Source organism: Hypomesus nipponensis, chromosome 19 (assembly GCF_054491055.1).
Source record: "Hypomesus nipponensis isolate SF chromosome 19, ASM5449105v1, whole genome shotgun sequence".
Taxonomy (NCBI): Eukaryota; Metazoa; Chordata; class Actinopteri; order Osmeriformes; family Osmeridae; genus Hypomesus; species Hypomesus nipponensis.
The window spans coordinates 9982771-10005000 of record NC_140379.1 but is presented as its reverse complement, the minus strand read 5'-3'; the positions used below and the strand labels follow the sequence as shown (position 1 = coordinate 10005000).

The following is a 22230-nucleotide window of genomic DNA, read 5'->3' as shown; positions in this document are numbered from 1 at the left end:
GGGCCATGATGCTCTTCTTGTACCCCACCAGACCAGTGGAGTCCAGCTCCTACACACACACACAGTATGTACACACGTACATACACACACACACACACACACACATACATACAAACACACACACACTCAGTGATATTGCCACCATAGTAAATCCAACAGTGAATAAGTGAAAGAAAGACAAGGTCCAGAGAGCTCGGAAGTTCAAAACAAGTGTGATGACGGTGCTCTTTGATAGGGAACACAAAAGTTCAAAAAAGAAAAAAGGTCTAAGGCACTCTTCTGGCAAAAAGTTTAAAAGCCTTTGTTCAGAAGGCTATTTCATGGTGAAATTCTAAAAAGATAGTTTACTGTATAGTACTAGTACATGTTACAATACTGCAGAGCTGGGTTCCAATCCATGATCACTTTAACTTCTACGGAGGCTGCTCACCATCTTCTTCTTGTCGTGCAGGTCCTTCAGCAAAGCATCCAGCTCCTGTTCATCGATGTAGCCGTTCCCATCCTAAGAAAAGAACATCAGGTAAGATTTTGCCTCGGGGCCGTAGCCATAGCAACAACACTCACAGGTGTGTACCTGCAGAATCTCCCAGAGCAGGTGAGCATTTGCATAAAGTTGTTATGAAAACTAACCATCTCGCTCACCCACACAAGCAAACACGCCCCTTCCCCACCCTCTCACTCCCCCCGCCGCCCCCCACCACTCTCAGGCTCAATCAAACGGCCCCAGACTCACCTTGTCATAGAAGGTAAAGATGGCATTAAACTGCTCGGCTGTGAGCTTGATACCCTGAGTGCAAAAGAAGAGAGGGAGAGAAGAGAGAATGAAGACAAGAGAGGGAGAGAAGAGAGAATGAAGACAAGAGAGGGAGAGGGGAGAGAATGAAGACAAGAGAGGGAGAGGGGAGCGAGAAGAGAGGAAGAAAGGAGGGAGAGAAACAGAAGAACAAAGTGTCAAAAATCACAGATGATAAGCATTTCTAGAGTCTTTCAGGAAGACCCTCCCTCTCCAGAACCAATGTTAATCTACGTGTAGATTATGATAACTGGGATTGAGGTTGATCTAATCCTCACTAGATGCCCTAATTCCATGTCAGAGAGGATTGGGTATCTGGACATCTTTTGTTTTTCACAACAGACCTCCACCCCCCCCCCCCCAACGTTAACACAAACACACATGGCAGAGTGCAGAGAGCATGCAGCTGCAATCCAACCCTAAAGAAGCTTGTATTTCTCCATATGCCAGTCTGAGAATCTAATCTTCTTATAAGACCATAGGTAGGGATCTGCTCAATGACCCCATAACCTCTACTGTACAGGGATAACTCTAACAACCTCATAACCTCTACTGTGCAGGGATAACTTTAATAACCTCATAACTACTACTGTACAGGAATACAGGAATTACCTAACACGCCCTAACCCTGCTCTTCCTCTTTAACAACCTCATAACTTGTGGGAGTAATTGGTGAGGCAGTTATTTGAGTGTGTGTGTATGAGAGACAGAGAGTGTGTGCGTGTACATGTGTGTGTGTGTGTGTGTGTGTGTGTGTGTGTGTGTGTGTGTGTGTGTGTGTGTGTGTGTGTGTGAGAAAGTGAGAGAGAGAGAGTGAGTGTGTGTGTGTGTGTGTGGTGTGTGGTGTCTTCACTTCCCTTCTTCTGTCTCACCTGGAATTTGAGCAAGAAGTTTTCCTGGACAGGCAGCAGTCTGAAACAAAACAAAGTAATGTCTCTTCAGACTGAGAAACACACACACAAACACACCAAGTGAGCTGTCTCAGACATATACACTCACCTGGCCATCTCAGAGAGGCCCAGTTTACCATCTCCATTTAGATCAAACATCCTCAGCTGCACAGAGAGAAACAAGATGGTCAAGATTGTCTGTCTGTCCATCTGCCTCTCTGTCTGCAGAAGGTAGGCTACTCACAATGGTCTGTGTGTACTCATCGAGCTTCTTGTCATCATAATGTCTGTTGGCCTTTTTCAGCAGGTCTGACAGGAAGCCCTGAGGAAGACACATCATGTCACATAACCTCTTACTCTTTATCCTGAAGTTCGGTGGTTTGTGATTGTGCCCATGTAGTTGCGGTAACATCTTAGTGCAAACAATGTCTATGTAAATTGTATCAACACAGGGTGACATTAGAAATGTGTTGTTTACCTTTAGCTCGTTGGCCTCTATGTATCCACTACGGTCCGTGTCATACCTCCTCCATGCCTGTGGAGGAGCCAGAGAAAGATTACAACACACTGCAGCTGTGACTCTAAGTGACTGTGTGCTGTGGTGCGTTCTAAGAACACCCCCCCCCCCCCCCTCAGAAAGGGATCGAGATTTTTTTTATTATCGAGTTAAATAAAAAGTATATAATCTGTGTTTTAATCCAGCAGCTGTCTCATCTCCAGAGCCTTATCAAAGATAAATGCTTTACCCCCCACCCACACTCCACTGCAGTGAGGTTGCAACCCATTCATAATATATGTCAATCTGAGAATAGCTCAGTGCCCCCCAACGCTGGGGAACCCTACACACTGCACTTTGCCCCTCCGTTCTCTCTAGTATTTTCTTTATATGAGAGCATTCTCCAGGCATAGACACTACACACACAACACACGTATTCACACACAAACTTACCGCCATGAACTCTGTGCTGGATCCAACATACTGCCGGAAACAAAGCAGGAAGTTCTCCTCTGTGGGAAGTATCTGAGCAAGCTGGAGAGGAGAGAGAGGGACGAGGGATGGAGTCATTTGTACACATCCACAACAAAATCATTGTAGAAAATGATACCAGTGGCTATTATATTTACATTTAGTCATTGATCAGACGTTCTTATGCAGAGCGACTTACAGTAAGTACAGGGACATTCCCCAGAGGCAGGGTCATTTGGCACAGCCAGGAATCGAACCGGCAACCTTCTGAGTATGAGCCCAATTCCCTAACCGCTCAGCCATCTGACTCCCCGCAGCACTTTATAGCTTATAAGATATAAGTTCATAATAAACATCTGATTTCTGACTTACTTCTGACATCTCGATTCTCCCATCTGCATTCTTGTCAAATTTAGACATGAAGTCCTTCATCTTTTCTCTGAATGCAACATTTTTGGGATCCTGTCACACAACATAGACACACACACACAGACATGTACACATGCACATATTCGGTAACTGAAACAGGTCAAACAGTCCCCACGCCTGCTGCTCTCCTCACAGGTCAAACAGTCCCCACGCCTGCTGCTCTCCTCACAGGTCAAACAGTCCCCACGCCTGCTGCTCTCCTCACAGGTCAAACAGTTCCCACGCCTGCTGCTCTCCTCACAGGTCAAACAGTCCCCACGCCTGCTGCTCTCCTCACAGGTCAAACACTCACCACGTCGGCTCCTCTCCTAGCAACCTCCAGCTCCTGGAAGAAGTTCTCCAATTCCTTACCCTCGATGTAGCCATTTCCTGTGGGAGGTCAGAAGGTCACATCAAAGGTCAGTTCAGGAAGATGTAACAAAGAGACGTAATCCTGTTCATAACCAGACCATTCAAAACATCCTGTATGGTGTAATCGTCAGCACACTCAGTCACGTCTGTGTTGAATTGTGTCTATATCGTCTTCCTGTATCGTATCTCTGATTTGATTCATTGAATTGTCTGTCTTGATATCTACGATTGATATCAATGTTTAAGCCTGATATGTCTATCTGGCTAAAACAGCGACAGCGTGTCAGGGATGCAAAACCACAAGCACGCGTGCTGTACAGGACATGGTTATCCTTGTAGATCAGCTGGGGAGTGTGGGAGTCCCCTGGTGAGGATCCCCATTAATAGATCTGACTGGATCCCCTCAAGGGGTCTGCTTGATGCTGATTGCAGAATTATAGACTCTCTTCATCTCAGTTCACACAGCTTGGTCGTCACATGACTAGGGATTATGTCATACCACAACCCACAACCCAACGGCACATGAAACACATCTTGGTTTGGTCAACATTCTGGATCATTAGGAAGGGCTGCTCATTGTCACCATCATAGGTCTGATTTGCAACTGTATGAATGTGTTAGCTTGTTTTACAGTAGTATGAACATGTTGACTGAGGCTGAGGAGGGTTTTATGCCCATGAAAATCCAACCCTCATCTCCTCTCCTCCAAGCCTCTTCCTGTCTCCCTCTTCAGTCTTCACTCCTAGCTTTTTTCTCTCCTTTCCACCTAACCACACGCTTTCCTCTCAGCCTTCTCCTCTCAGCTTCCTCCTCCCCCACTCTTCTCCTAGCCACTTCATCTCTCCTCTCCTCCTCATCCCTGCATGCTCCCTCCTCTCCTCTTTGTTGGACAGCAGATATGTCTTTCCCATTCCTGATCTGATTGTCCTCACCCCTCCTCCTACCACACCCTCCCTTCCCTTGTATTCTTTCCAGCTCTACTAACTCTCCCCTCCCTCTGCTGCTTCATTTTCCTGGTGTATTTGATAGGTAAATCACCATCTGGGCTTTGCCTGTTTGAGATGTAAGCAAATCACTGCAAAGCTTTGAGTATGTAAACTAAGCAGCCCAGATTGAGGTGTGTGTGTGGTGTGTGAGCTACCTTTTCCTAAAGATAATGATTTAAAGGTAATTTATGTGAACCAACTGTAGACATTTGAATCCATATCTCCCTATGAAAAGGTATTCTTATGTAATCGCTTTTCACACAATCACACTTATTCAATGCACACGGCAGTACAATCATCATTGACCCAAAATAAATCATGGATTCTTGAAATGCAAACACACTTTGCAATCTGTTGTCCGATTTTTCAACATTTATGAGATTATAAACCACAGATTGACAGCGGATTACTCTGGCTATATAGGCTCCAGTTCTCAGATACACCGCCTTCCTCCAATCCTGTGACCATGTCAGCCTCCATTGATGACATCGCTATACCAGTGAGCACAGATGGTGGTTAGTCCCTCACTGGCATCACGCAACGTCCCTCAAAAGCCTTAAATGCATTCACGTATTCATAGAATGAGGGGTGAAGGTGACCCATTTTCCCTACACGCACACGTAAACTTTGTTATCCTTTTTGCACGGATGACCAAAGATAATTTGTATGTGTGTATGATACTTCCCATGCAGATCCATGACATAAGGTGCTTTTTGGCGGAGAAGGTACCAATTATTTTACTCCTAATTGGATGTACGTCGCCTTTCTCATCGGTAGGCCTACTTGCATTTGGTTTTGGGGGCCCGGGTCCACCGGGGAATTTAAACGAAAATCCCCGTATGGGCAATAGAGCGCGATGACAACTCGAAAAATCCTCGCGTCAGTTCAGGTGTGACCGTTGATGTGCCCACAGAGACGCTTTAGAGTGCTACATCTCCACTAGAGCGGAACATTGTTAAACCACAATGTGTCACGGACGCTGCTCACCTTCCATGTACGCAAGTTTGGGCCTCTGATAATGGTGTCATGTGTAAGCTAAATCACTGTTGAATTGGTTCAAAAACTCACTTGGAAGAAGGGTGATATTATTATTGATAAATGAATGATGGTCGAAAACTGTCACTTAATATGTTGTATGAGTAGTAAATGCAAATGTGTTAGACTAGACTCGCTCTGTTATTCTGGGGGTAGTGCGCATGCAGCAGGCGGCACCAGCGGGGACGGAAGACGCAGATGTGCTCTGGCGCACAATGAGGCGCGTAGCGCCAGTGGCAGGTTCCTCAGCCGTATTCTGGTGCAGGGAGGGCGTAAACCCCACCCCCCCCCCCCCCCCCCACCCCCACCCCCCACCGACCGCCGACCGCCTACCGCCCCCCTTCAAGCCCGCTCCCCTAGTTTCATCCAACTCTTCAACCGGACACAACAAGCTCGCGTGTACAGAGAGAGCCCGGTGTTGAAACTGTCGATGCATTCAGGAAACACGCAGATTCGGTTGCCATACGGAGTCGACATATGACAGGCACATATACGTTACACACTGTTTTAAAGCCACACACATGCACGCGCCGATACACGCCCATTTAAACGTTCAATAATGGATGATATTGGTAAATAGCATGTTACAGTTCACAGTTCACAATCCTCCTAGTGTATTTTAATGCGTTATGCAGAGAAAAATAAAACAACGCAAGTCATGTAGAGATGCGTCTCTGTGTGCCCCCAGTTCTGACAGTGGCTCTTAAAAGTGCGTCCCATGCTAGGACTCCTGCGTTTCACCGGTAAAACGCACGGCGGAACAAAATGGATAAGATAAATAGTTTGTTAACTCATATGACCTTCAAACAATCGTACATGTAAAAACGCTTGTCCTCACGTCTTTAGATTTTGGGTTTTGAAAGAATTGTTGACTTTACTAAAGTAACACCACAGTCACCGAAAAAAGCATATAGCCTACTCTTGTTTAGGAAAGTTCAGATGTAAAACGGCATTTAAATACTTCCACATGGTCACTCTTTCTAGTACCCAACAGTAAGCTTTTATCTAATAATGCAGTTATACAACTTTCCCACAATATACTAAACAAATATACCATCTCAGATTTTGCAATATTTGCTTTCTTGCCCGTATTACACCAGCACCCAGCACCTCTGCCGCTAATGAGCCTAATATTCCTGCTACTGCCCGTGCCCTGCACCTGTTCTGACCCTCCAGCACTGACCGTCAGCGTCAAAATGTTTCCAGATATCGAGGAACTGCTCAGCGGTGAGTTCGGCCAGGTGAAGATGAGAAGCCATCCTTCCGTCTTTTTCTGCTTCTTTTCGTGGTGCAATCAAATCCTGTGTTAACTTTGTCCCCGTCGGATCTACAAGCTCTCTAAACTGCCAGGCGCTTGTGCCCAGCTGGGGTTTTTAAACTCTCCACACACCTCCCCCCGAGCCCCCCACCCTCCCCCCATTCATCGTGCAGTTCTCCTGCTGTCCTGTAGGTGACATAGCAGCAGCAATATACAATTGCTAAGACACCTTTCTCGAAACCTTCACCCATTTTCTCAAAACTTCTAAAACAAATCTTTAAACAAATCTTTAAACTACATTCACAAAACCCATGACTCTTCTCCAAACATTTAGTCATCTTTGCTCAAAAATATGTAACAAAGCTTTCAGATCATAAACACAGCTCAAAATGTAAACAGAGTATACTCTGTATACTCAGACTATATTAATTTGACACAACATCCCATATTGAGAACTCCATGTCCGGGGCATACAGTTACAGACATGTATTATAGTATTTAAAAATGAAATACAAATTGTAATCACCACTTACAGTGAATATATTGTAAACTGAAAGCACTGCAAGATTTACAGTATTGAATGTCCGTATGTTGCACTTGCATACAATCGGCCTGCTGTAACCCTAAAACAAACAAAAACAAGGGGTTAGTAAGTAGTAGGGTTACAGTAAGACTCTCAAAAATAGTCTAAAGGAAAGTAAAAGAAAGATTCATTCTGCCTCAGCATCAAGTCTTTGTGCTGGGTGTGGCTTACGGACTACATCCATCACAGGCATCGTTGTGAACATGTAACGGTGAACCCTGCTTCATCTGCATAAATGTATTCATAGGATCCAATTCAAATATTCTCACCGTATATAAATAGAAGTAGTTTAGTAAGTGAAGCATAATATAGACTTCTGCAGTATTTGTATGCACTCCTGATTGACAGTATACACACTATGGTAGTGGAGTACAGTGAACACTGACTTGCACACATGGATATCGTAGATCTTTGACCTTTTCTGAGTTGCGCTCAAAGGATACTCTGTACACTTGCTTCATCCCTGTTGCGTTGGCAAGGAAAATGGTAAGAAAGCTTATTGAGTCTTTTAGAGTCAGTTTTGAAGAACCACATCAACGTCATTAGAACAAGTGTGAACAGTTTTTGAGTCGGTGTGCATAAACTATATCCACTGTGTTGTAGTTGCATCCAACTTTTGCTGGCTGTGTTAACCTTTTGCAACACAAGGGCATCATAGTGCAACATTTATTTTAGCGAAGGAGAATGTTATTAGAGTTTTGCAGAATATTGAACCTGAGCCTACCTAAACATGTTGAAGGTTTTGCTCAAAGCTACCCTGCCTTCCTTCAGGCAGGTTGACATCCGCAGCTCTTTGGGGTTAAAACGGTTAGTCTTATCCTACTTCCTGAGCATAACAAGACATCAAAGACTACAGTCTGTTCCATCAAACAGGACACATTTCGTCAGATTGACAGGAACACACAAACGTACTGTGGATATGTGTGTGTTCCATTAAAGAGAGAAGCTATCATACTCCCTACAGCCCTAGGAAATCCAGTTTCTCACTATTGATCATGAGTATCAAGTATACCCTTAAGTCAGATGAAGCCACCTTTCTCTCCATTCCTCCCTCCCCCCTCTCTTTCCATCTCTCTTCCCCTGTCAGAGCCATGTAGAGTGGTATCTCCTCTGACAGTACCAAGCCTCCATTCAGTTGAACCCTAATCCTGCTGTAGGCTTTGTGGTAGCAGGGGAACCCCATACTTCCCCCTCCTTTTCCTATCTCCCTCTCTCTCATCCTCGCTCTCTTGTTCTTTCTCTCTCTGTTTCCTTCTCTCTCTCCCTATCTCAGCTCACTATGTTTGAGGCTCAAGTAACATTTATCAAGCCTGAAGGTGTGTGTGCATGATGTGTGTGTGTTGGGGGGGGGGCATGCATGGTTTGTGTGTGAATTTCTGTGTCTGTGCATTGTGTGTCAGTTTGTGTGTGTACATGGTGTGTTTTTGTGTGAGAAAGAATGGAATGGCAAAACAGGCTCATGAGAAAATGGTTTATCTCAACTGCTCTGGTTGATTAGTGCGAAATAAAAAGGAAGCAAGAAATTGAGAACTGAGGGAGGGGATGTGTGTTTGTGTTGAAGCGAAGGGGGTGGGGACAACTCTCCCTGATGTAAAAGGAGTCTTTCCAAGCCAGTTATTTTTTACTAGATCTGCAGTAAGTAGGGTGGGGGGAGTGGGAGAGGAGAGAGAGAGAGAGAGAGAGAGAGAGAGAGAGAGAGAGAGAGAGAGAGAGAGAGAGAGAGAGAGAGAGAGTGTGTGTGTGTGTTGGGTAGATATTTGTAGGAACCCCCATAGTGAATCTATAGTGTATGAATAATAATTACAGACAGTGTATTTATAGAAGTATTTCCCTTCTGCTCTAAGAGCTCTCTGTCGTTAGCGTGGGAAGAAGAGACGGAATGAATAATACAAAGAGATAGAAAGAGGGAGAGAGGAAGGGGGGGGTGAAAGAGGAACCGATGTGGATATTGAAAGAGACTAAGGTGTGCAGTAGTTAGTCCCAAATCACACACACACACACAATCCCATCAACTCTCTTCACTCAAGCAGTCATCAAGTCAATAGAAAACCCATCCCATTTAGTAGTGGTTCTCTGCTGAGGTATTTTTTTGGATACCATTCTCAACGCAAGCTCAAATGAATTTAATTTGGTTAATGCCATATGATAAGCAACTTATACTAAATATGACTTGCTGCAATATGATTTGGAAAGGAGATGACATTAACATAATGATGTACATTAATACAATGTTTCAACATGTAAGGGTACATGTGTGGGGAGAGGGGAGGTGGGGGCAGGGGGGTAGGGCAGGTGTTTAACAGGCTTTTCAGACTGTTTCTGATTTAATTTCTGAAATGGATTGAAAAACCCCTTGGTTCTGTCTCATACAAGGCTCTTTAAAGCTTGTCATTGTGTGTGCTTGTGCATGCGTACGTATGTGTATGTATAATCTCATCTCAAACTCTCCCTCTATGTTAAATAATCTCTTACTTTCCTCTCCTAGGCCCTCTAAACATCTCTCCTGTTTCCTTCTTTCCTCTCCTAGTCCTCTAAACATCTCTCCTTCTTCCTTCTTTTCTCTCCTAGTCCTCTAAACATCTCTCCTTCTTCCTTCTTTTCTCTCCTAGTCCTCTAAACATCTCTCCTTCTTCCTTCTTTCCTCTCCTAGTCCTCTAAACATCTCTCCTTTTTCCTTCTTTCCTCTCCTAGTCCTCTAAACATCTCTCCTTCCTTCTTTCCTCTCCTAGTCCTCTAAACATCTCTCCTTCTTCCTTCTTTCCTCTCCTAGTCCTCTAAACATCTCTCCTGTGTCCTTCTTTCCTCTCCTAGTCCTCTAAACATCTCTCCTGCTGCCTTCCTTCTTGAGTAACGCAGTGCAGCAGCAGCAGACTGGGAGGATAGTGTTAGTGTGAGTTAAAGTGACAGAGAGCTTCATCACCATAATGAGTCGTCTATACAGGCATCAGCAGAAGCATGCCATCTATCTGCCCAGATAGCCACCCTGCCACTCTGGGCCAGACAGTGACTCTGCACAATCCCAGACCTGGTTTACAGAGCTTGGCCAGGGCCTCAAGAGGGCCAGTAGAACATTAGAACTCTCCATAGAATCTGAGGCTGATGAATAGGAGAGGAGTTCACACACACATAGACTCACAAACACACACACACCAGAGAAGAGATAGTTGCAAAGAAAACACATGCAGACCAAGTAGTGGTGAGTGTGTAAAGAGTCTGGTGACTTCCGTAGAAGGCCCACACCCTATGAGTTGCACAATGCCCCCTCCTCCCCCCTCAGAGGTGATTAGGCTGTCCCCTTGACGATGAAACTGAAAAGAAAACAACCCCACCTCTGCCCCCCCTGTGTCCCGTTGAATAATGATGTCACCTGGGACACCTTGCTGATGACATTGCTTTTTCTTCATGATGCAATGCTTTTCATTCTCCCTGCAGGGAGGGTGTCTCTGCAGGGAGGGTGTGTCTGCATGGAGGGTGGGTCTGCAAGAAGGGTGTGTCTACAGGGAGGGTGTGTCTGCAGGGAGGGTGTGTCTGCATGGGTTTGCCTCAATGGTTGTCCTTCCATAGGTTTGGGGGAGCAGGGTGTCTGTGGTGGACCAAACAGTTAAGCTCGAGGAGTCATAGGCAGAATGCGTCAAATCAAGGGTTTATGGGGATGTGGTGCGGCCGTCACAGTGTTTAAGGGAACACCTGTATGTCTTCCCTGCCCTGCTGGGTGCCTCTCCTAGAATCACCAATGATCCCCACCATGGCCTGTGATGCATACTCTGTTCTGCTCATTGTTGCAAAGACAGACTCAGGCGCAAAAAAAACAATCATTTGTCTTGTGATATTAACATCTGGACTTTGTGTTCCTCCTACACAAACGCACACACATACACACACAGAGTGCACATTTAATCCTGCCTTTCTTCTGCAGTGGGGTTTGCTCCCAGACTGGCAGGGCAGTGATGGATCACATGGTGGATGAAGCCTCCATAAGCACAGCCACTGGAGCAGAGCAAGCACCCCCTCACATTCACATCAATACACACGCCTCTACACACACGTGTGGGTGAAGATGGGAGGGTTTCTTGGTGGTTGTGTGTGCATGCCTCCAACAAGTTACCCCAATGTCGGATTGGAGGGTTAGGGCACTTAAATAAGCCCCCTGGCTCCATCATGCAACCAGCCTTGGTGGTGGTGGTGGTGGTGGGGGGGAGGGGGGGCAGTATTCAATTGGATCAATTCAATATGGGCCTGCCCTTAAGGCAAGGACAAAGAGCAAGAGGGACAGTTAGAGAGAGGGATGGAGGGTAAGAGGGAGAGAGGAGAGCGAGATAGAGAGACAGGGAGGGAGTCAGGAGAAACAAACGGAGAGAAAGGAAGAGCAAGAGAAAAAAAGAGAAGGAGGAAGGGAGGAGAGAAACAATAGGGGGAGAGAGAGGAAAACAGAAGAGAGAGAGAGAGAGAGAGAGAGAGAGAGAGAGAGAGAGAGAGAGAGAGAGAGAGAGCAGAAGGCCATCAATGCATGTTTGTGTGAGAGATGAGACTACGAATGGAGGGTGTAAAACTTTGAAGAGGGCTCGCTTTTATATCCTGGTGATGAGAGATAGTGTGACCTCTGACCCCTGAATGACCCCTGTGTGACAGAGCTGCAGTCACCTCTCCCTCACCTCCATTACCACACAGGATAGCGAGGAGGGGGCTTTCGTTCCTGGAATCAGGCGGTGGGGGCAGGGGCGGGGCTGAAAATGCCAGTGTCAGTAAGGAATGGGAGAGGGGACTTTAAATGAGTTACTCTCCCTCTGATGCTCTCGCTCAGATCCTCACAGAGCTGTCCATGGTCCTGGTTGCTGAGACTACAACTCTGGCCAACCAGAGGCCTCCGAGCAACAGAGATTCAGAGGAGGAGTCCACTGGGTCAGCAGACAGACTCTGGAGCAGCCTGGCGACGCTTCAGTTTCTCAGGAGCTGGCAGAGGAGGAGAGGGGCGTACTCTGAATTCTAATGTTCCTGACAAAGCTTATTCTGAAATAGACTCACCCAAGATTTAATTCCAGGCTGACAACTTTTCAATACTTTATCCTGGCCTTTAGCCTGAGTACAAAAAAAGGTCCAATGCTGCAAGGGTATTCACAGGCACTTCTGTTTAGAATATTGAGTGTTTTTTGAATGGGGGGGTCACAGTAGTGGATAGGGCCAACACATCTGAAATCAGCCGCAAGTGCACAACAATCTATGTTATTTCCACCATCCTGAATGGTGATTTGGGCTGTCGGTCCCTGGTGGGAGGTTGTCAGAGGAGTTTCACCTGGACAGACCTGTCTACTTGTGACTTGTCTTCTCTAGAAATCCACCAGCCTTGTATTACGCAGTTAACCTGTTTGGTCTTTCTAATAACTGCTACAGAGCAAGGTTTGATTTTGTCTTGCCGGGTTGGTGGAGAGGAGTTGAGTTTTGAAAGTTGGTGGAGTGGAGTCTTTTGGGGTGGTGAAGAGAAGTCTTGTAGCGTGGTTGAGAGTCTTGTAGAAGTGGTGGAGTGGAGTCTTGTAGGAGTGGTGAAGAAGTATCTTGCAATTGTGGCAGATAGGAGTCTTGCATTGATGACACTGCTCAACTCAGCCTACATCAAAGGGGATCTCATGCTCATGTCCAATTGGCCTTTTTGGCACAGAAAATCCCTGCACTATAAATAGGCTGTACTGCAGCAGTTTGAACTATTTCTCACTGCTGTGCGTGCAGGAGGGTTAGAGCTCAATGTCATGTAGAGGAGGGTAACGAGAGGAGTGAGGTCATTAAAAGGCTCTAAGAAACAAGCTAATGAGAGCTAATGAATGAAGACTTTATGATTAGCGCTAAAAGCATAAACAAGGACCACTGGACATCATTTACTAGTTAGCCAGTTATAGCTTATGGAGGCAGGACTTCAGGAGGAGTGACTTGAAGGCCTGACGGCCTGACCGACGGCAGACCTGTCTAACTGTCTGTCCAGCAGCATGTTCTGCTCTAGTGGACCCATAAATGTGTGGATATCTCAATTCTGTTCAGAATTTGTTAGAAGAATACCAGAAGAAACCAGCTGTTATGTGCACCAGTAGGCAGGCAGCCACACACACACACATTTTAGTGGACAAACTCTCTCACACACACTAATCAGGACTCGCTTAAACACACTCATGGACACACACATAACTCATCTCATCAGCAAAGATTAGAGAAGAATTGGAAATGTAATCAGTTTTCTTGCTTTATTTCTGAATCACCAGGACATTGGGATGCAGACCTTTTCAGAATACAGCATGTAAATAGTAAGATGCAGCCCTGATGAAGACCTGTGTCAAACACAAAAACAATAATTGACATGAATTCCTTAAACAACATTTTTGAATTAGGCTTTTCGTTTTAAAAGCAAAGAATAATATTCAAAGATAGTGTCGGGGGCTAATTTGTTGTTATTGACAAAGATTGTCAGGTAGCCCACCATCACACACAGACCCACTTTCCTCTGCAGACCATGGTTGTCATCAATCTCAGATTTTCTCTAAAACGTTCTCTGGGATGTAACTCCACTTAGAGCAGGGGATCCAGGTCTGGTTGGTCATCCTTTACATCCAGCATTGGGTCAGAGTGCACAAGCACATTCCAAGACTGTGATAATACAAAATGTGTGTGTGAGCGTGTGTGTGAGTGTATGACAGATGTGAACTGGACATTGCTGTGATGCAGGAAGAAATTGAACTGAAGAAGGATTACATTTACAGTACACTACTCGCAACCCAATCACCTGATCCTCTTCCCCCAATCAGCTTTATCTGTCTGCAGCCTCCATAGTTTAACCACACTTCATCTTCCCCCTTTTCTCGATTTCCCCTCTCTCTTTCTTCACTTTCTCTCTTTTTGTCAATACAATCTCTGACACACAAGTTGTTCACTGTAGATGTGGGTGTGTGTGTGTGTACAGTTTGTGTGTGTACAGTTTGTATGTGTGTGTCTCCAACTGATGTATTGAGCCCCGGCAATGTCTGGGTAATGACCTTATATCAGGCTTCAGTGCGTACAGTAAATACATCAGTATTGACTTAGTGAGTTATGCCTGAGTGTGGGTGTCTCTGTCTGAATACTGATCTATAACATCAGAAGTATGGAAACTCAAGAGGACGTTACCCTGACACTGACAGGACAGTCACTGACACCAGCCCTGAGCTGCTCTGTGTAGAGGGAGGGCTGCTTTTATGACTCTGAAGACCCCGCAGTCAATCACATGCTCTCTTCAACTCCCACCCAGGCTCTGATCAATGAGGAACAAAGCACACAGGCACACACATGCACAGAAACACACACACCCTTGGCACAATTCAAGGAGAGCAGGTGTTTGACCACACTTCCTTACAGAGTCTCCCACTCGTACACAAGCAGGCACACGCGCAGGCTCACATACTGGACAGTCATACTCATGCACACATTCTCATCTAAGACACAATACTTCTTCCTTGGCATTCTGTTCATCCAGACAGCTGCTCTGTCCTTCATTAGTAGGTGTTGGTGTGTGAATGGTGCCGTGGGATGCGCTAGGGGGTCAGTTATTACATAAATCCACTTGGCAACTCTATCCCTGTTCAACGTTAATCTCTCTCTCCCTCTCTCCTTTCTCCCAGATGGAGGGTGGATCTGGTTAACTATGAAAGCTGTTCTATCTGCAGGCATTCTACTCTTGAATCATTCAATGGTTCCATTAAAGTGATTCATTAGATCCTGCTCAGCCTGGCTCTGTGCTCAACAGATATGGAAATCAGCTAAGATTGGTTTGTGGTGGGTGAGTGGGGGAGGAGACAAGGAAAAGTAGGGGAAGAGTGGGGGAGGAGGGGAGGAAGAGTGGGGGAGGAGGGCAGGAAGAGACAGATAAAGATGGAAGAACAAGCACTGTCCAGGTACAGAAAAGAAGAGGTGATGAATGAAGTTCAGGAAAAAGGAAGACAGAAAATTCAATACTTTCTACATGACAGGATCCCTATCTAGCCTGCCTCTCAGAGGTTTTATACAAATACTCTAAAGTAGGAGTTGTTCCCTTGCATACACCAGAAAAGAGAAATATCCAGTACACCACCTCACTAATGTTCGCACGCACACGCACGGACACACACACGTGTCTAAATCAGCACATAGGGAACAATTTCAGTTGACATGATTTACCAGAAACATGCACTCATGCATCTCCCCCTTCTTTCTCCACAATATTTCCCCATGCTCTTGCCATCCTTTCCATCACAAACATACATAAACATAAAACAAACTCTCACACATGCACACACTAAGTCTAGTCCACAAAAGTTGTTTTTCTGATGATCTGATGATTATTGTGCAGATGGACAAACAGGGGCTGGCACTGAGGTTCCGTTCTGACTGGTTCAGTATAGCTCTGCTCTGACTGGTTCCATACATCTCTGCTCTGACTGGTTTAATACTTCTCTGTTCGGACTGGTTCAATACATCTCTGCTCGGACTGGTTCAATACAACTCTGCTCTGACTGGTTCAATACATCTCTGCTCTGACTGGTTCAATACATCTCTGCTTTGACTGGTTCAATACATCTCTGCTCTGACTGGTTCCATACATCTGTGCTCTGACTGGTTCAATACATCTCTGCTCTGACTGGTTCAATACATCTCTGTTCTGACTGGTTCAGTACAGCTCTTCTCTGACTGGTTCAGTAAAGAGTGAGAAAAAGCAGTCGTCCTACAGTATCCCTAAGCAGCTCGTGTTCATTAAAGGGACCCCCGGGGCTTGGCTAATAGGCATTGGTACACCTGAGAAAAGATGAAAACTGTTGTTAGGAACAGGAGGCTTTGCGTAAAGATGCCAGTGCTTTTCTCTGACAGCTCCAGCTAATGTAGACCTCCCTTAGCTGTCAACACGCTTCCACACAGCTGAAAACACTAAGTATGTGTTCAGCAGACAGAAGCATGCTCACCAGCGCAGACTGAAGCTCCAAGACACTCTGACACATTCTTTATTGAAATCCAATCCATAAAAAAAACCATCCCATTCATTATTAAAGTATGTAAAAACTGAAAGGTGAAACCATTTTGTAGAAAAGGAAAGCAAATACAAAAAGTCCTATGTAATGAACACTCCAATGTAGTTGGGTAGACTGGTGTCTACTGGACACCAACAGCGTGATCACAGATGTTCCAGCTAGCGGCAGGTGCAGCTCAGAGGGCTGATGAGTGAACGCACGTGTCCTTACTGCTGCCTCTTGGGGATGCGATGTCACGCTACCGAACAGGTTAAGGCAAGAAGGCTTTCCAGCTGTTTTAATCTCAAAGCATTTCTTAGATTAGATGGCAACAGCACAAAGACCCACAACCACACACGCTTTATTGCCGAGACCCTCCCAGACCCAAGCACCCTAAGCCCCTTGACCTTCCCCCTCTGGTCCCCTGCCCTGCCCAGAGTCCTTCTAGGTCTGCATGAGTCGGTGCAATCGTTGCTGGGCGATGGCAGAGTTCATGGTCCACAGGAAGTCAGTCAGTCCTCCTCTGAGAAGCTCTTCCATGGGGGCGAACTGCAGGACCTGCCTCCTGTCCCCCATCTCTCCGCTGGCCAGCTGGCTCATCTGCTCACAGAGGTCTCTTAGGTAGGGGAGGAGCCTGCTGGCAGCTGTGGGGCAGAACCCTCCACACACCAGCACAGCCCCGGCCGCACCACAGGGGGCGGGGCACCTGAACGTCACAGTGCAGAACACCAGGTGCAGACAGAGCACGGTTGCCGCAGTGACGCGAGTGAAAGCGGAGAGGAGGGGGAGCAGGAAAGCGTCACCAGGCAGCATGCTCTGTAGAGAGAGCAGCACGCAGCCGAGCAGCTCCCTCTGGTAGCCCGCCTCCCCGTCGTGCAGGGTGGCACACGCCGCTGTGGGGAAGCTGGGCTCGGCCGAGAAGCTCACCTCCAGCCCCCCCAGCTGCTCAGCATAGCCCCCCCACACTGAGGCACTGCCCAGGACCAGAACTCGTCTCCTTGCCACGGCCCCCTCCACACCGTGGGAGATGATGTCACAGAGTTCCGACACTTGTGTTAGAATGGACAAGGGCGCAGTCTGAGCGCAGGAGCCACAGGGGGGGATGTGACCCCAGGCCGCTCCCCCCTCCCCTCCAGCGTGCTGAATCACCTGCTCCAGAGCATCGTTCAGATGGCCCAACAGAAGTCCGTCACAGAAGGGGGAGTTCCTGACGACAGGGAGAGCGGGACCCACTAACACATACCAGGAGTCCATGCTGCCGTCTGCCAGGGGCCCACTGAGGGCTCCCCCGGACCCAGCGCCCTCAGGGTGGTGCTCCTGCACCCAGGCAGCATAGCGGCCTCGCTCCACACGCTGCCTCCAGCCCAAGGCCTGCAGCTCCCGTCGCTCGTTGAAGGAACCAATCTGCTGGCGCTGGCCCAGGGGCCTCCCCCCCGTCACACTGCAGCAGGCAGGGGCCACAGTGCTGCGAGAAAGCCATCGGCCCCGCGCCAGCGGGCTCACCTGTGGCAAAGACGTCAATCAGTCAAGTTGACACACTAGCTTACACACATAGAAGTGTTTAGACGTGGGACAACAATGCATGTCAAATCTCTTTTATTGAACCCCTACAACCCCAAAATCTAACTTATTCCATACAAATTCAATTCTTCAGTTTTTTTGTACTAATACATCAGCTCATAGGGGAGGGGCTAGTTAGGGTGTTATTCTGAGGGAGGCAGGGTTTGTCGGGGTCAGGACTATTAGTCAGGGATCGTACCTGGAAGCGTTGGAGGTACTCCTGAGCGGTGAGGCCCCTGATGTGCTCCAGCTTCAGCCTGTGCTCTGCACTCAGCGCTCCAAACAGACGCAGGTTCTCTGTGATAGTGTCCACCTGCAGCCCGTGGAAGTAGCTGCACACCTGCTCATGCTGTGCCAGGAAGGAGGGCGGGATCAGCCAATTTGGGAACAGGGCCTCCCGGGACGCCAGGTCCGGCCCGTAGTGACGAATCAACTTGGAGAGGAGGGGCCTCGAGGCCTCCTTGCCCTCGTAGCGCAGACACACCACGTACACCTCGGAGTTGCCCGACTTGCTGGTGGCGGGCTTGAAGACGTTGACGCAGCCGAAGCAGCAGTTGAGCAGGTAGAGCAGGCAGAGGGACGAGTGTTCGTACAGGGTGAACATCTTCAGGACCAGGGAGCCTCCGGGGCTCAGCAGCAGCAGAGCGGCAGACGCCTCACACAGGTGCAGGGACGCCACCAGGGCCTCCTGCTCGTCAGGGTTGCCCTGGCAGTCGAAGCTGCCGTCCGCCGTGACCACGTCCACGCGGCGCATGTTGCCCACGAACCCTCGCAGCTCCAGCAGGTGCTTCTGGCTCGTGATGTCGCCGGTGTCGTCCGAGCCGAAGAACCACCAGGGCAGCGTGTTGGCGAGGAGCCGGTCATCTGCGATGGTTGTGCTCCCTCCGTTGGCCTCGTGATAGGGGTTGAGCGTGTTGGCCGCCCAGCTCCAGTCACAGTAACGGGTGTGCTGGCTGGTCTTGAGGTAGTGGTTGAGCGCAGCGATGAAGGCCCCTGGCGCTTCACACAGGTGCACCGTGTTGAGCTCTCCGCTTTGGAGCGCATCGTCTGGCAGGATACTGAAAGTGCCCAGGATCTCGTAGAACTTACACCAGGCCTGCGTGCAGATCTCAGCGTTGGCGGCTGCCCGCACCGTGGCGATGACCTTCCCGGCTCGGTTGGTGGCGTTTGTGTGCTGGTGCCACACCTCCAGGTCTTTGTCACTGAGCTGGTTTTTAACAGAGTTTAGGGAGACCTTCAGCGCTTGTAGGCACCCATGCTCCTGGGCTGTGTGTCTCAGAGCATCACTGGGGTCAGGGAGACGCCACTCTATGTTGGCTGGTTTGGTGTAGGTCTTCAACTTACCAAAGAGCTTTCTAACCTCAAGCAGCAGCTCTGGGTCCAGGGCTTCGACCTCTGAGGCTGGTGGCCGCCTGCCCGCTCTCCTCCTTGACCCCCGGCCACGACTCATCCTCCCCCAGCTTACGCCTGAGGACATAGGACAACAGAAGCTGTTCATTCAGACCCCATCTGGGATGACACCCTGGATGCTGTGCAAGGCGTGTATGTAAGCCCTGCTTACACTGCATAATGGATATTAAATTTGTGAAACTCTATTATCTTTACCCTCATATTTGCTGACATTTTTTATTTTTATATGCATTAATGCCAGAGCCCAGCTATGCGTCCTGTCCTATGACATGCATGGATGGTGGTGAATTATCACTGATATATTCGCTGTGATGTTAGAGCCCTGCGGCCAAAGGGGACGACAGATAGAAGCCCAGCTGCTTTGGAGTCATGAAGAGTCTTTAACATGTTGAGCCATTATATCGCATCTATGCTTACGCTAGTCTAGTGCGACTGCTACTAGGCTACACTACAAAGTCCACACACCTGTTTACAGTCTACTATGTGTGAAAAGTAAATGACTAGCTCATGAATCCATGGCCCATAAATATATGTACATAAGAACGTATAAAGTTTATTTTACATGTGACTAGATAACTTAACACGAACTTTTTTTGCTATTCGAAATGCTAACCCTTTCTAAGTAGCGGTCGATTTCTCGGTCGGGATCGTATTATCAGGAAACTACGAGGGTGCATTTTGGGCCTGGCAATTCCGCAGTGCACTTTTTCGATTAAACAATATATTGTTACATGTTTTAATTTTGGGGTTTGTATAGGTTGCATTGACACGGTGAAAACATCTACCTAAAATTTTGACAATCGTTACCTTTAATGTAACCCTTTACGGAGGAATAAGATGCTAATAACTTGGCTCCATGGTTGCGTTTATCTTGCTAGCTTGCTACCGGCACATCCCCTTGTCATTTTCCTCATGACCAGCAGAGGTTGCGATTTGTAAATTCAATGGCAGTCATGTGATCTACATTTGCATTTACAATACACGCTGTTGTGTGCTAATTTTATTATGGCAAACATTATTTCATTTTGTGTTCTGGTCATTGCTGTGTAGACAAATGATGATTGATAAGGGCTATCCGCAAGGCCAGCCCTTTACCAGACAGCTCTTCTTATACCTATAGACCCAAAGTTCCAGCCTGAAGACTACATGGGCCAGGGGGTTTGTGATGGCCTTAATTAGACATGATAATGCTTCGTTTACTAGTCTGAGAGAAAAGCATAAGAAAAAAGACCATTCTACCCTAACTGGCCTCAGGCGGGTACATCTGTGCTGTCTCCCCATGTCCCCAATCAGCTGCAGTGGAAGTGAGCAAGACATCCTCACAGGACAGCTCTTTAACTCTAAAACACTTTTCATTGAGTGCATTTTGTGTTTACTAAGAAAGTGCTGTGATAAGTGTTGTATTAACATGTAATAATATGTTCACTGCCTGCTTGTTGTTCTTCCTAGGGCTTTATTGGGACTTTGTCTCAATAAATACTTCTTGTACATTCTGGAGACTAGATGCAGGACACCCTTTTTCTTCTCTATCACACACATTATTTCTGCCCGGGAGTTTCTTTCCCCCCTGATGGTTATGAACATCCGATTACATGTGATTAAGAAGACAAGAGATGAGCGCATCCCTTGACTGTCAACTCCATTACTGAACAGCTGACAGGGAGATGGAGAGATGAAAAGATGGCAAGTTATGGATAAAGAGAGGGGGAGGATTTCCAGAGGAGTAAAGATGCCTGATTGCTAAGAGCACACAGCCTGGTTTTAGGTGTGATGTTGTAAAGCAGTGTGGGCTGCACTGTGTCAAAGGTTGGGTCAAAGGACAGGCATTCAGTCTGTTAGATACTTGCATGAGACATTTTGATACCATACAATTGCACAAACAAAAAAACAAAAAAACGTTTTAAATGCGCACAACGCGATAACAAAGTAATTAGCCTGACCAAAAAGTTTGATTGAAAATCTCAGGCTGGTGTTCTCTTAGTCTAGCAGAGACATGCTGAACATTGAGTTTTATTTTAATTACATTTTTCACAAACTCCAATCTACTGCTTTGCCTACCCTCACAATTAACATATCCTCTCATCAGCTTGCAAGCTGTCAGTGTGTGTGTGTGTGTGTAAGTGTGTGTGTGTGATCTTAGGCTGCCCACATCACATTGATTAACAGCCAGTTCCGCTGTCTTCAGGATGAAACATTCTTTGACTACTATCTCATTTGCATAATAATAGTCATCACAAAATGGTCTTGTAATTGTGGCAATTTATTCAATTTAGGGAATTTAATTTTCCAAGGGCAAATGTGATGGAAGATATGCTTTGTATTATCACTGTAGAGAGAATGCAAGAATCATTCTTACAGTAGCCTATGGGTGTTTATGTGTGTGTGTGTGTATGTGTGTGTGTGTGTGTATGTGACCTTGCTTCCTTGGGCAGGGTTAGATAGGTTATGATTGCCATTATGGAGATGAGAAGCCTTTATCTCCACGGCAATGAGCCCTTATCACCATGGTGACAGGGGATCTTGACCCCTGGCTGAGTGGGTGGGTGATGAGCCCAGGTGAAGGAGAGGACTCTGTCACCTTGTGTGTGTGTGTATGCATGTGTGTATATGTGTGTGTCTGTGTGAGTGCATGTGTGGATATGTGTTGGGATGTGGTGTGTGCATGTGGGGAGTGCATGTGGGGGGTGCTGTCAGCAGGCTGATATGTGGTTTCCAGGTATGTCTTTCTGTGCACAGATATACTGCTTATATCCCGCTCAGCCACATAACTCACTCACACCCCAATCCACACCCCTGCAATCCCACCCCACCACCCCCACACACATACACACTCATACACCCCCCCACCCAGTCTCACACACAAACACACACAAAATATCTGCCATAACTCCAATGCCTGGTGTCACTGAACAATAAAACAGTGATATTCAGCGTGTCTCAGTTGTCAGGCTATACCGCACCAGAACACAAAACAC

General features: G+C 47.0%; 2 protein-coding genes across 2 annotated transcripts in view; both read right to left on the bottom strand.

Annotated features, from left to right (window-relative positions):
• Positions 1–6783, bottom strand: part of LOC146246940 (calretinin-like) — a 7412-nt gene extending 629 nt beyond the window's left edge. Inside the window, exons 1-11 of the mRNA XM_084682187.1 lie at positions 6635–6783; positions 3372–3448; positions 3023–3112; positions 2633–2713; positions 2162–2218; positions 1928–2005; positions 1793–1848; positions 1666–1705; positions 734–787; positions 431–502; positions 1–49 (exon numbers count right to left, since the gene is read on the bottom strand). The exon at positions 1–49 is cut by the window's left edge and continues 629 nt beyond it. Coding sequence (XP_084538313.1) covers positions 1–49; positions 431–502; positions 734–787; positions 1666–1705; positions 1793–1848; positions 1928–2005; positions 2162–2218; positions 2633–2713; positions 3023–3112; positions 3372–3448; positions 6635–6710 — 730 coding nt within the window. The 5' untranslated portion in view covers positions 6711–6783. The remainder of the gene's footprint in view (positions 50–430; positions 503–733; positions 788–1665; positions 1706–1792; positions 1849–1927; positions 2006–2161; positions 2219–2632; positions 2714–3022; positions 3113–3371; positions 3449–6634) is intronic.
• Positions 6784–14567: 7784 nt separating this feature from the next.
• On the bottom strand, positions 14568–20176 carry cmtr2 (cap methyltransferase 2). The gene is made up of 3 exons (XM_084683032.1): positions 20063–20176; positions 18045–19312; positions 14568–17788 (listed from the first exon to the last, which is right to left on the bottom strand). Exons 2-3 carry the CDS (start codon positions 19293–19295, stop codon positions 16730–16732), a joined length of 2310 nt encoding a protein of 769 aa, XP_084539158.1. The 5' UTR covers positions 19296–19312; positions 20063–20176; the 3' UTR covers positions 14568–16729.
• Positions 20177–22230: the final 2054 nt, after the last annotated feature.